The sequence below is a fragment of the Loxodonta africana genome, chromosome 6 (assembly GCF_030014295.1).
Source record: "Loxodonta africana isolate mLoxAfr1 chromosome 6, mLoxAfr1.hap2, whole genome shotgun sequence".
In the NCBI taxonomy this organism is placed as follows: domain Eukaryota; kingdom Metazoa; phylum Chordata; class Mammalia; order Proboscidea; family Elephantidae; genus Loxodonta; species Loxodonta africana.
The window spans coordinates 125087196-125101031 of NC_087347.1; the positions used below are offsets into that span (position 1 = coordinate 125087196).

At 39.0% G+C, this 13836-nt stretch overlaps 1 protein-coding gene across 9 annotated transcripts in view; it reads left to right on the forward strand.

Moving 5' to 3' along the window:
• The window catches only part of PTPN4 (protein tyrosine phosphatase non-receptor type 4), a 239006-nt gene that overhangs the window by 71208 nt on the left and 153962 nt on the right, over positions 1-13836 (forward strand). For all 9 annotated transcript variants that reach the window (XM_064287299.1, XM_064287297.1, XM_064287296.1 and 6 more), the window contains one exon: positions 7793-7900. In XM_064287299.1, coding sequence (XP_064143369.1) covers positions 7793-7900 — 108 coding nt within the window. The remainder of the gene's footprint in view (positions 1-7792; positions 7901-13836) is intronic.

Consider the following 13836-nt stretch of genomic DNA (forward strand, 5'->3'; position numbering starts at 1 on the left):
GTATATTTTCCTGAAGAAAATTGATGTAGTGAAGGACTTGGTGTAACTTTACTAGCCCTTCTTTCTCTTTCTCTGGTTGGACTTAGGGGTGAGATAAACCCATTAGTGTTGATTCAGTTTCAAGTCCTGTTTTCACTGTGACTTTGGCACAGCCATTTATTTTTGCTGTAACTAGCCTGTGGAGTATGTTGTCCCCTTCATGCTCTGAATTCATCATTAATTCACCAAAAACATGTTCCTGTCCCAAAAAACCCAAAAGACCAAACCCATTGCCGTTGAGTCAATTCTGACTCATAGCGATCCTGTAGGACAGAGTAGAACTGCCCCATAGGGTTTCCTAGGAGTGGCTGGTGAATTCGAACTGCCAACCTTTTGGTTAGCAACCATACCCTTAACCGCTGCTCCACAAGGGTTCTGGTATACATGTAATGGAATATTATTCAACCAAAAACAGGAATGAAGTTTTGATAATATGCTACAGTATGGATGAACGCTGATAACATTATACTGTTGTTGTGTGCCTTTGTGTCGACCTCAGCTGTTAGTGTCTCAGTGCAACAGAGTAGACCTGCCCCATAGGGTTTCCTAGGCTGTCGTCTTTACAGGAGCAGATCGCCAGGTGTTTTCTCCTGTGAACCAGCTGGTAGATTTGAATCGCCGACCTTTCCATTAATAATAAAAAAAAAATTAATAGCCAAGGCTTAATCATTGCTCCACCAGGGCTCCTCGGTAACGTTATGCTAAGTGAAATAAACTAGATACAAAAGGATCAATATTATGCGAAACTCCATTTATGAAATATTTGTTATTGTTGTTGGAAGCTGTTGAGTCATTTTTGACTCATAGTGACCCCATGTGACAGTAGAACTGCCCCATTTGATTTTCTTGGCTGTAACCTTTGTGGAACCAGGTTGCCAGGCCTTTCTCCTGAGGAACGGCTGGGTGGGTACAAACCGCCAACCTTCTGGTTAGCAGCTAAATGCTTAACCATTGCACTACCAGCACAGACAGATTGACAGAGACAAAAATAGAGGTTCCTACGGGCTAGGGGGAGGGGTGAGTGGGGAGCTCTTTCAGAATGGGTACGGCACTTCTGTTTCAGGTGATGAAAAGGCTTTAGAAGTAGTGGTGATCATTGCTTATCATCGTAAATGTAATTAATGATACCGAATTATATACTCAAAATGATTAAAATGGTGTATTTCATTATATATACATCTATTACTACAATAGAATTTTTTAAAAAGAATTAAAAAATTTATTTTTTTGAGGAAAAATACTAAACACCAAATAAAATCACTTCAAAGGAAAAAAAAAATGAGATACCACTTCACAGACACTAAGATGGTTTTAATCAAGAAAACTGTAAATCTCAAGTGTTGGTGATGTTGTGGAGAGATCGAAACCCTTGTACGTGGTGGTTAGAATGTAAACAGGTTGGGAAAATGTTTGGCAGTTCATTAAAAAGTTAAATTTAGAATTACCATATGACCCAGCAATTCCATTCTTAGGTATATGCTCAAAAGAGTTAAAAACTGGTATTCAAACAAAAACTTGTACATGAATGCTTATAGACGCAGTATTCACAATACTAGAAATGTAGAAACTACTCAAACGTCCATCAGCTGGTAAATGGATAAACAAATGTGACATATCCATACAATGAAAATACCATAAAAAGGAACAAAGTACTTACGCATGGTACAACATTGATGAACCTCAAAATCATGCTTAGTGAAAGAAGCCAGACATAAAAGTTCACATAGGATATGATTCTGTTTGTATGAAATTTCCGGAATAGGTAAATCCGTAGAGACTGAAGGCAGCTTCGTGTTTGCCATGGGCTAAGGGCAGCGGGCAGTGGGAATTTACTGCTCAGTGGGTACAGGAGTTCACTTTGGTGTGAGTGAAATGTTGTAGAACTAGATAGAGGTGATGGTTGCTCAAGATTATGGATGCACTAAATGCTACCGAGCTGTGTGCTTTAAAAGTTTAATTTTACGTTAATTTTCTCTTAATAAGGAGAAAGCAAAGGAAAACAAAGTAACTCATTGCTGTCATTCCCGGGGCCCCAAGTCCCTAGCCAGATCACCTTTTTCCACCTTTCAGAGTTTTCTTATGTTGATCTGTGGTAGCATGTCCAGGGTTCTTACTTAAAAACACTTAGTTGGAGTCTACTCCATCTTCTTTCTAGAGAAGGGCATTAGACTCATCTTAGTGCTTTTTAGGAATACTAATGCTTGGACCCACCCCACACCAACTTACTCACGATAGGAAGGGGGTGAGTGCATAGCATTATTATAAATTTTTTTTCTCAGATGTGTTAAATGGAAACCACCATTGAGAAACTCTTTTGGAAATACATACCTCTTACCCGTGATACATTTTACCAACAGCCATTTGACGCAGTCTGACCAGTAAGACATGAAGGGAAGCTCTTTGTAAGATAACCTTACAAAGAAGGTTCTTCTTTTGCACACAGTCATGTATGAGTGTGAATCCTGGAATTGGTATGACCATCTTGCTAACAAACAAAAACCCACTTCCATTGAGTCCAACTCATAGCGACTCAACTGCTCCCATAGGGTTCCCAAGGCTGTAAATCTTTAGGGAAGCAGACTGCCACATCTTTCTCCCCCAGTGTGGCTGGTGGGTTCAAACCACTGACCTTTAGGTTAGCAGCCGAATACTCAACCACTGCACTACCAGAGCTCCTAACCATCTTGCTAATGGCCCACGAATACAACTAACGTTAAGAATGTATGTAGATGAGAGAGATGGGAAAGAAACCAAGACCTATTAGTGTCTATGATCTACTGAATTAGTCCACTCTGGAATTTCCTGTAACTCTATACTTCCATTTTATGAATAAAATATGTCTTACTGTTTTAGCTTTGAGTTTCGATTCTGACTTGTAGCTAGAAGCTTTCTGATATGGCCAATTAGAGGAAAAATTAGTGGTATAAATATACTACTATTTGCTGATGTGTTTTTCTGATATAAATATTTTTCTTATATAAATAATGTAGCAATGAACATATTGGTCTGTGTAGATATTTCCCCCAATACTAGATTTTGTTTTATTCAGGATGGATGATAGAAGTAGTAGATTTTGTTATCGCTCTTATTTAATATTCTCAGTTTGCTTCCCACAGAATTACATCTGTCCACAGTGCTGGCAGCAATAAGTGTTTTATCTCATTCATTGGGCTTTATTTTTTTTAATTGTTTGCTGGTGGTATGTCATTGTAATCTTAGATATTTCTTTTATCACTAAACATGTTGATTAGTTTTTCATTGCTTTTGTTTATTAGTTACATTTTTTTCTTTAAGGAATTATATAGTCATATCCTTTGTACCACAGCTTAGTAGGTGTGGAATCTTCGGGAAGGTACAGTTATTGTCACAGGCAGTCCCCAGGTTACACAAACGAGATCTGTCCCTAAGTGTGTCTTTAAGTTGAATGTGTACGTAAGTCAGAACAGGTGTATATGGTTCTCATTTAGCCTCACTTTAGTGCAAGAACAGGCTAGAAGCCTTTTCAGTGATGTAAAAGTTGCATGTGCAGCAAGTAAAGGTGATTGTGATGAAGAATTTGTTGCCAGTAGGGGTTGGTTCAGCCATTTAAAAGTGAGGGCAGATTTCCATAATGTTAAAAGACAAGTATATTGTCCATGAGTCAGGAGTTTGTAACCCGGGGACTCACTGTGCTAAAACAGGTGGACATTAAATAATGCTTACATGATAAAAATTAGTGTGAGGTTAAAATGAGATAATTTGTTTAAGTTCTCTGAGTACTTTTATAATTAAAATAGTAGCCCTTTATCAAATTTGCCACAAGCTGTTTTCAGCATTTTTGTTTGCCATTTTATGGCGTTATTTATACACAAAAATTTTAAATTGTAGTTAATATGTCACTTTCCAGTCATAGTTTAAATAAAGGAAGGAATAAGACAAGTGACATGGAAATATTTCTAAGTTAATGTGGCAACAATGTGCAATCACAAAAAATATGATAATAGTCTGAATGCAAAACGCATCTTTAATCAAAGGCTTTATTTGTTATTATAATATTTATTATGTACTCTTTGCACCAGATTGGTTAAGGTTAGATTTCTTTTTTGGAGGGGGAAGGGGCTTTGTTTTTGGGTAATGGAATATATAATAAAACATTTTCCATTTCGACCATTTTTATGTCTTAGATTAGTTTTTTAAGTACTGTGTAACTTGTTGGAAACCCTGGTGGCATAATGGTTAAGTGCTGCAGGTGCTAACGAAAGGGTTGGCAGTTCGAATCCACCAGGTTCTCCTTGGAAACTCTATGGGGCAGTTCTTCTCTGTCCTATAGGGTCGCTATGAGTTGGAATCAACTCGATGGCACTGGGTTTGGTTTTTTTTTTTCTGTTTTTTATGTAACTTGTACCCCCACGTGTCTGTCAGTTTGTTGTACTGTGGGGGCTTGCGTGTTGCTGTGATGCTGGAAGCTATGCCACCGGTATTCAGATACCAGCAGGGTCACCCATGGAGGACAGGTTTCACCTGAGCTTCCAGACTAGGAAGAAGGACCCGGCAGTCTACTTCTGAAAAGCATCAGCCAGTGAAAACCTTATGAATAGCAGCAGAACATTTGTGTGATATAATGCTGGAAGATGAGCTCCCCAGATTGGAAGGCACTCAAAAGATGACTAGGGAAGAGCTGCCTCCTCAAAGCAGAGTCATCCTTAATGACGTGGATGGAGTAAAGCTTTTGGGACCTTCATTTGCTGATGTGGCATGACTCAAAATGAGAAGAAACAGCTGCAAACATCCGTGAATAATTGGAACCTGGAATGTATGAAGTATGAATCTAGGAAAATTGGAAATTGTCAAAAATGAAATGGAACACATAAATATCAATATCCTAGGCATTAGTGAACTGAAATGGACTAGTATTGGCCATTTTGAATTGGAAAATCATATAGCCTACTGTGTAGGGAATGACAAATCGAAGAGGAATGGTGTTGCATTCACTGTCAAAAAGAACGTTTCAAGATCTATCCTGAAGTACAACGCTGTCAGTGATAGGATAATATCCATACGCCTACAAGGAAGACCAATTAATACAATTATTCAAATTTACGCACCAACCACTAAGGCCATAGATGAAGAAGTAGAAGATTTTTATCAGCTGCTGCAGTCTGAAATTGATCAAACGTGCAATCAAGATGCATTGATGATTACTGTCAATTAGAACGCGAAAGTTGGAAACAAAGAAGAAGGATCAGTAGTTGGAAAATATGGCCTTGGTGATAAAAACAATGCCGGAGATCGAATGATAGAATTTTGCAAGACCAACGACTTCTTCATTGCAGATACCTTCTTTCACCAACATAAATGGCAACTATATATATATATATATTTTTTTTTTTTATACACATGGACCTTACCAGGTGGAACACACAGAAATCAAATTGACTACATCTGTGGAAAGAGACGGTGGAAAAGCTCAATATCATCAGTCAGAACAGGGCCAGGGGCCAACTGTGGAACAGACCATCAATTGCTCATATGCAAGTTCAAGCTGAAACTGAAGAAAATCAGAGCAAGTCCATGAGAGCCAAAATATGACCTTGAGTATATCCCAACTGAATTTAGAGACCATCTCAAGAATAGATTTGATGCATTGAACACTAGTGACCAAAGACCAGACAGGTTGTGGAATGACATCAAGGACATCATCCATGAAGAAAGCAAGAGATCACTGAAAAGACAGAAAAGAAAGAAAAGACCAAGATGGATGTCAGAGGAGACTCTGAAACTTGCTCTTGAGTGTTGAGCAGCTAAATCAAAAGGAAGAATTGATGAAATAAAAGAACTGAACAGAAGATTTCAAAGGGTGTCTCGAGAAGACAAAGTATTATAATGACATGTGCAAAGAGCTGGAGATGGAAAACCAAAAGGGAAGAAAACGCTCAGTGTTTCTCAAGCTGAAAGAACTAAGGAAAAAATTCAAGCCTGGAGTTGCAATAGTGAAGGATTCCATGGGGAAAATATTAAATGACGCAGGAAGCATGAAAAGAAGATGGAAGGAATACACAGAGTCATCATACCGAAAAGAATTAGTTGATGTTCAACCATTTCAAGAGGTAGCATATGATCAGGAACCGATGGTACTGAAGGAAGAAGTCCAAGCTGCTCTGAAGGCATTGGTGAAAAACAAGGCTCCAGGGATTGATGGAATATCAAATGAGATGTTTCAATAAACAGATGCATCGCTGGAGGTGTTCACTCGTCTATGCCAAGAAATGTGGAAGAGAGCTTCCTGGCCAACTGATTGGAAGAGATCCATATTTATGCCTATTCCCAAGAAAGGTGATCCAAACAAATGTGGAAGTTATGGAGCAATGTTATTAATATCACACGCAAGCAAAATTTTGCTGAAGATCATTCAAAAATGGCTGCAGCAGTATGTCGATAGGGAACTGCCAGAAATTCAGGCCGGTTTCAGAAGAGGACGTGGAACCAGGTATATCATTGCTGATGTCAGATGGATCCTGGCTGAAAGCAGAGAATACCAGAAGGATGTTTACCTGTGTTTTATTGACTATACAAAGGCATTCGGCTGTGTGGATCATAACAAACTATGGATAACACTGGGAAGAATGGGAATTCCAGAACACTTAATTGTGCTCATGGGGAACCTTTACATAGACCAAGAGGCAGTTGTTCGGACAGAACAAGGGGATACTGATGGGTTTAAAGTCAGGAAAGGTGTGCGTCGGGGTTGTATTCTTTCACCATACCTATTTAATCTGTATGCTGAGCAAATAATCTGAGAAGCTGGACTATATGAAGAAGAACGGGGCATCAGGATTGGAGGAAGACTCATTAACAACCTGCGTTGTGCAGATGACACAACCTTGCTTGCTGAAAGTGAAGAGGACTTGAAGCACTTACTAATGAAGATCAAAGACCACAGCCTTCCATGTGGATTGCACCTCAACATAAAGAAAACGGAAATCCTCACAACTGGACCAATGAGGAACATCATGATAAACGGAGAAAAGATTGAAGTTGTCAAAGGATTTCATTTTACTTGGATCCACAATCAACAACCATGGAAGCAACAGTCAAGAAATCAAAAGATGCATTGCATTGGGTAAATCTGCTGCAAAGGACCTCTTCAAAGTGTTGAAGAGCAAAGATGTCACCTTGAGGACTAAGGTGTGTCTGACCCAAGCCATGGTATTTTCAATCGCATCATATGCATGTGAAAGCTGGACAATGAATAAGGAAGACCGAAGAAGAGTTGACGCCTTTGAATTGTGGTGTTGGCGAAGAATATTGAATATACCATGGGCTGCCAAAAGAACGAACAAATCTGTCTTTGAAGAAGTGCTGCCAGAATGCTCCTTAGAAGCAAGGATGGCGAGACTGTGTCTTACATACTTTGGACATGTTGTCAGGAGGGATCAGTCCCTGGAGAAGGACATCATGCTCGGCAGAGCACGGGGTCAGCAGAAAAGAGGAAGACCCTCAACGAGTGGATTGACAGAGTGGCTGCAACAATGGGCTCAAGCATAACAACAATTGTAAGGACGGCACAGGACCAGGCAGTGTTTCGTTCTGTTGTGCATAGGGTCACTGTGAGTCGGAGCTGACTCGATGGCACCTAACAACAACAACAATGTAACTTGTGAAGTTTTTATTCTCAACCAAGTCATTGGTATGGAAACAATTGAAGATATAATAGGAGAGGATCAAAGTTTACCAGATTTAAGTCAAAATTGATTTAATTTTGTTTTTCTTCTAGAAACATGATCAGGGGCAAGTTCTGTTGGATGTAGTCTTCAAGCATCTGGATTTGACGGAGCAAGACTATTTTGGTTTACAGTTGGCTGATGATTCCTCAGACAACCCAGTAAGTTTTCTCTTTGTTCATAATATAAAGTCCTTTCTGATTTATAATAATCACTGATTTATTGAGTTTCTTTATTAATTTGGTTTGAATGATTAGAGAGAATGTAGTTCTTTTGCCTTTGTCCTTCCTTTTATTGATGGTTTAAATGTAAGAGGTTATTTTCCTTAATGTTTTTATAATTATAAGTCAGTGTGTAAATCTAGTGCCAGCTTCTTCACTTACTAAAAAGGCTATACTGGCAAATTCTGATTGAATTCTTTGTAAGTTTATATGGTTATACTCTGAGGGATTTGTATGAAAGAACATGCCAGAAAGTAATTCTTTTGATTAGTATAAGAGAATGACTATTTTGAATGAAGTATTTTGTATACTTGAGAAAAACTGAGATGCTGAAGTAATGGCTCTCTGGATCAGTACTTTAGAAATGAGGCCTTGTTATTAGAATGACTGTAGAAAATAAAATATTGTTCATGGGAAAAGTGGGATTTGTTTGTTTGTTTTCCTCCCCCTCTCCTGGTCAGGATCCTAGTCCTGAATCAATTGAAATGTTAAATGCTGACTTTGTGTGAAAACCAGCCATGAAAAAATAGGATAATATGGATAAAAACAAGCCAAGGGGTAGCTAGTCTCAGTGGAAATAAAGCCTTTTATACTGAATTGAGATAAAAACAAACTTCCCTCATAGTTTGATAGTTTCACCAGATGACCTGCGTTTCTCCAAGGACCTAGAAAAGAAATATGTTATATCTTGGTAATAACTCGATTGGGTAAACGTACCAAAACCCATGTAAAAATGAAAGTGAGTAGAAATATCATTTACGAAATGGCCAGGTACAGGTGCATTTTGGTTAATGTTATATTTCATCCAGATTCTATCCCCACTCAAGAAGAAACTATAAGTATTAGACAAATTTCAGAGATAATTTTACATGTTCCTTTCTTCTTTCCACCCATGCCTGTTCGAGTGCACGCTAACTGATCAAAGTGTTTGTATTCACCGAGCTTGAATAATGCTCAGAATTCCTAACATAATATTCTTAGTTAAAAAAAAAACGAAAAACCCATTGCCATCAAGTCAATCCCGACTCATAGCAGTCCTACAGGAGAAGGTAGAACTGCCCCATAGGATTTCCAAGGAGTGCCTGGTGGATTGCAACTGTCGACCTTTTGATTAGCAGCCGTAGGCCTTAACCACTATGCAGTCAGGGTTTCCACGCCACCACTGAATCATCAGAATTGACTCTTGTTATGAAACCTGATGGCCAAACTTGACCTAGTGGGTGTGTGAAGTCATCAGCCTCCATCAAAGGAGGGAGAATACTGTATTGTACCTGGAAGATGGACGTGTAATACACCGTTCATGAGTTTTAGGTTTCTCACTTGTCACGGGTTTTGATATTAGGTCTCTTTTGGTTATAAGTTTCAGGAACCAATTCAGGATAACTTAAGCTAAAAAAGAAAGTACACAGACTAGGAATGGGGTGAAATCAGACCAGTACATTGTTGGAAACTCAGGGAATTCTGAGTTTTAGTGTGTTGTTTGCTTTTCCCTATGCATCAGCTTCACTCTTTAATCTGCTCCTGTTGAATTTCTGTATTCTGCAGTCCACGGTGGGATGCAGGCATTAACAACTTATCCCTGTTTCCTTGGCCTCAGAGTCACCTACCTAAAGAAGAGTGTCATCTTTGTCCTAGTGTCTAATCCAAAATTCTCTGATAAAAATTCTGTCACATAAATTTTTATGGCCAAGCTTGCTGTCATAGGTTGAATCCTGCCTCCCAAAAAGCTATGTTCAAGCCCTAACCCCCAGGACCTACGAACGTGACATTATTTGGAAGTAGTGTCTTTGTAGAAGTAATCAAGTTAAGATGCAGTCATGCCGCTTTAGAATAGGTTCGAATCCAATGACTGGTATCCTTATAACCAGTAAATCCAGTTGCCACTGTGTCGATTCTTAATCATGGCAACCCCCATGTGCTTCATAGGGTTTTCAGTGGCTGGTTTTTTGGAATTAGATTGCCGGGCCTTTCTTCTGAGGTGCCACTGAACCTCCTACCTCTTGGTTAACCACTGAGCATATTAACTGTTTGCATCACTCAGGGACTCTGATATTCTTACAAGAAAAAGAAAACTGGGCACAGACATAGAGGGGAGAAGGCCATGTTAAGACAGAGTCAGAGACTGGAGTAATACAAGCCAAGGAATGCCAGGGATTGCCAGTGACCTCCAGAAGCTAGGGAGGGATAAGGAAGAATTCTCCTCTGGAGTCTTCCAAGAGAACATGGCCTGCCAACGCCTTGATTTCGGACTTCCAGAGCTGCGAGAGAATAAATTTTTGTTGTTTAAAGCCACGTAGTTTGTGGTGCTTTATCATGGGACACCAGGGAACCTGATAGACTTGGCTTAGATCAAGAACTTACTCCTGGTCCAGTCAACTATGGCTGTGGTTTGGGGTTACCTTGAATTTTTTACTATGTCTTCTGCAGTACCCATGTGGTGTTACACTTCCCAGAAAAGAGAAGGATGTCATTTCTAAGAAAGTACATTGTAAGCTAGGCAAATACCTGAAGGATGTCTGCTACACCTCACTGTGTGCCAGCATTGAGAGGAAAATAGATAATTCTTACATTATCCTGCTGACTCTCACAGGTCAAATCCTCTAGCCATAGGCCTGGCTTTAGATAGATTGGACAAGTGACAAGACAATAAAGAAGGAAGAGACCATCTACTCACCACCATAGTCACTGCTATGAGTATGAAAAACTATTGTTCCTGAGAAAGTATTCCAGAAAGAGTAACATTGAGGTCACATATACCACAAAAGATAAAAATTCCATCACATAAATTTGTATACAAGAAGACATTCCTATTTTAGGCCTGTTTATAGCTCCATGAAGGTGGGGAGTCCTATAGGGTCGCTGTGAGTCGGAATCAACTCGATGGCACTGGGTTTGGTTTGGTTTTTGGAAGGTAGGGAAACGGGTATTTTGAGCTAGGTTGATCTCACTGACATCTGCTTTTTCTTTGTCTTAGTTTTCTATCCTGAGCATACCTTATCAAGTGAGATATAGTCTCCGGTCCAAGGGTCCAATTGCTTGTGATCCAAAATGATGTCTTCTAGAAGAGTTATAATCATAGAATTTTAAAGACCCAAAAGAGGCTTTAGGGATTATCTAGTGTAATACCCTTATTTTTCCACAAGAAATTATCCACAGTTCAAGGAAATAAAGCCTGGGCTACTTTTTGACATTAATGAAAGTAGTGAGTCTCCTAACTCCCCATGCCAGGCTTTTCCCACTGTACCGAAATGTTACTATTCAGATATTCAGAAGAATCTGTGAGGTACTGAAATGTGTGCCAGGAAGGACCTTTAGGGCCCAGGTGTTGTAAATATTATCCTGCTTCTCGTTGTCAATGTGAAACAATACCAAGGCTTTGAGGATATTAATGGACTAAGGAATAGAGACGCCATTCTTAAAAAGAGAAGAGTAAGAAACTAACATTTATGAAATACCTATTGTGGGATTGGTCCTAAACCGAATGTCTGTGTATAATAGGACATTTAATTCCCACAATTTCCTTATGGTGAAGGTATCATTAAAATTATTTTATAGATGAGAAACAAAGGCTCACAGAAGTCAGCTAACTTGTTTAATGACACAGAAGTAATTTGGTAGTTGAGAAAGGATTCCAACTTGGGTCTGTCTGACTCCAAAGCTGTGCTCTCTCTTCACTGTACAGTGCTGCTTCCTAAGAGCTGATATAGATACATCCAAACCTGCTGCCGTTGGGTCAATTCCGACTCCTAGCAACCCTACAGGACAGAGTAGAACTGCCCCATGGGTTTCCAAGGAGTACCTGGTGGATTCGAACTGCCGACCTTTTGGTTAGCAGCCATAGCTCTTAACCACTATGCCACCAGGGTTTCTAGGACTTATAAAAACTGACATACTGAGGAGAGGAGGTTACTGTGCAATAAAATTACCAACAGTGATCAAAAGTAATTTGGTGAGATTCCAAAATAATTTAATCTTCACCTGTCTTTAATTCAGAGTTTTTAAACCTTAAAATTTTTCTATGTTTTATATGTAAACATACATATGTTTATATGTATGTGTATATATAGGTATATGCATGTGCGTGTGTGCCCACAGGGACACACACACTCAATATATTCATTTTAGTGGATCAAACTAATACTGCCCTAGGCATATAGACATTGAAATAAATTTGACTTAAAATTGAAAAGAAAAGCCACCTAGCTTTTTGTGGTGGTCTCGACAGTAACAGCTGTAGCATCTTAGTTGATTATCCTTTTTTTTAGCATCTTCCTTGTTAATTTGTTCCAGTGCAACAAACAAAATTCTTAAAGTTTTTCAAAATTTCTTGTACTTTTCCTTTAAAATGTATTTATCACAGCTTTTCTCTTAGCACAGTATTTTATATAATAATAATAATAAATGTTTGTTGAATGAGTGAGCAGAATAAGGTGGTTATAATTCATTATGCATAATTTCTGTAATTTTGTAAGCAGTTAAAGGTAGCTATAGTGAACTTTATCAAAATCCTCTTCATTAGAGCCTTGAGATCATCTTTATTCCCAAATTCAATTACAGTGCATGTTAGTGGGACAAAGGAAGGAGCCTTAGTGATGCAGTGGTTAAAGCGATCAACTGCTAACCGAAAGGTCTGCAGTTCGAAACCACCAGCGGCTCTGAGGGAGAAAGATGTGGCAGTCTGCTTCCGCAGATATTTACAGCCTTGGAAACCCTATGGGTTCTTTATGAGTCGGGAATGACTCGACAGCAGTGAGTTTGGGTTTGGTTAGTGGGACAGAGAGTAGATTATTGATTACTGTTGATTTAATGCTTTCTACAGGTTCATGCCTCTGGTGGTTTGTGTTGTGGTTGTGATATTTTACTGCTTTAATACTGTTTTTATATCCCGTAACCTTGTGGTTCTCAAACTTGAGCTTACATCAGAATCACGGGAGGGCTTTTTAAAATACAGATTTCTGGGCCCTATGCCTAGCGTTTCTGATTCCAAAAATCATTAGTAGAGCTCAATAATTTGCATTTCTAACAAGTTCCCAGGTGATGTTAATGCTGCTAGTCCAGCGACCACATTTTGGAAGTCACTGCTCTAACTCAATAGGCTGTTAATTAAGACAGTTGAACTAAGATATAATTCATTTGGAATAGAGGTACCCTTTGAAGATTCCTTTAACATAACTTAAAAGTCTTAAATTACTTATTTCATCAGGTTTGAGGAAACATAGGAAATATCACATAGAGGATGATCATTATTTCATTAAGCTATGTTTCAGTATAACATGGTCACTAAAGTGCTTACTTTCATCTCATATATGTCTCTGTTTTATGCCTTTTATCTGTTTCTATTGTAATACCTCAATTCAAGCTCTCGTCACCTATTACGTAAACCTCACTGGTAGTTTACTAAATGCTCCATTTTGGGAGGGAATGACGAGGGGACCTGGGGTGCAGAGAAGTGTTTCAGAGAAAAGCCACAGCATCCAGAGTGAAGAGAGGGGAATGCTAGGTTTGAGGTACTGAAAAAAACAAGTTTTGATATGGCTAAAATATACAGCAAGACAAGGGGAGTGAGAGATGAGGTTTGAGCAGTACGTCGAAGGTTACACTTGTCCAAGGTTTATTTACACTACTAACATGAGATTTGTATTTAGGCATGTGAACCTGGTTACAGGGCAGCCAACTAATAATACAGTGCAAACTAGAGGCAGTCGGGAGATTGCTGCAATAATAAAGTTACCGGAAAAGATGATGATTGGCTCTGAGGGATGAAGAAATGTGTGTGAGTGCTGGAGGTATTTAGGAGTAAAGCCAACAGGACTTACTCGTTTGATTAAGACTTCATGAGAGGAAAAGAGAAATCAGTATCTCTAATTCAGTCTTTG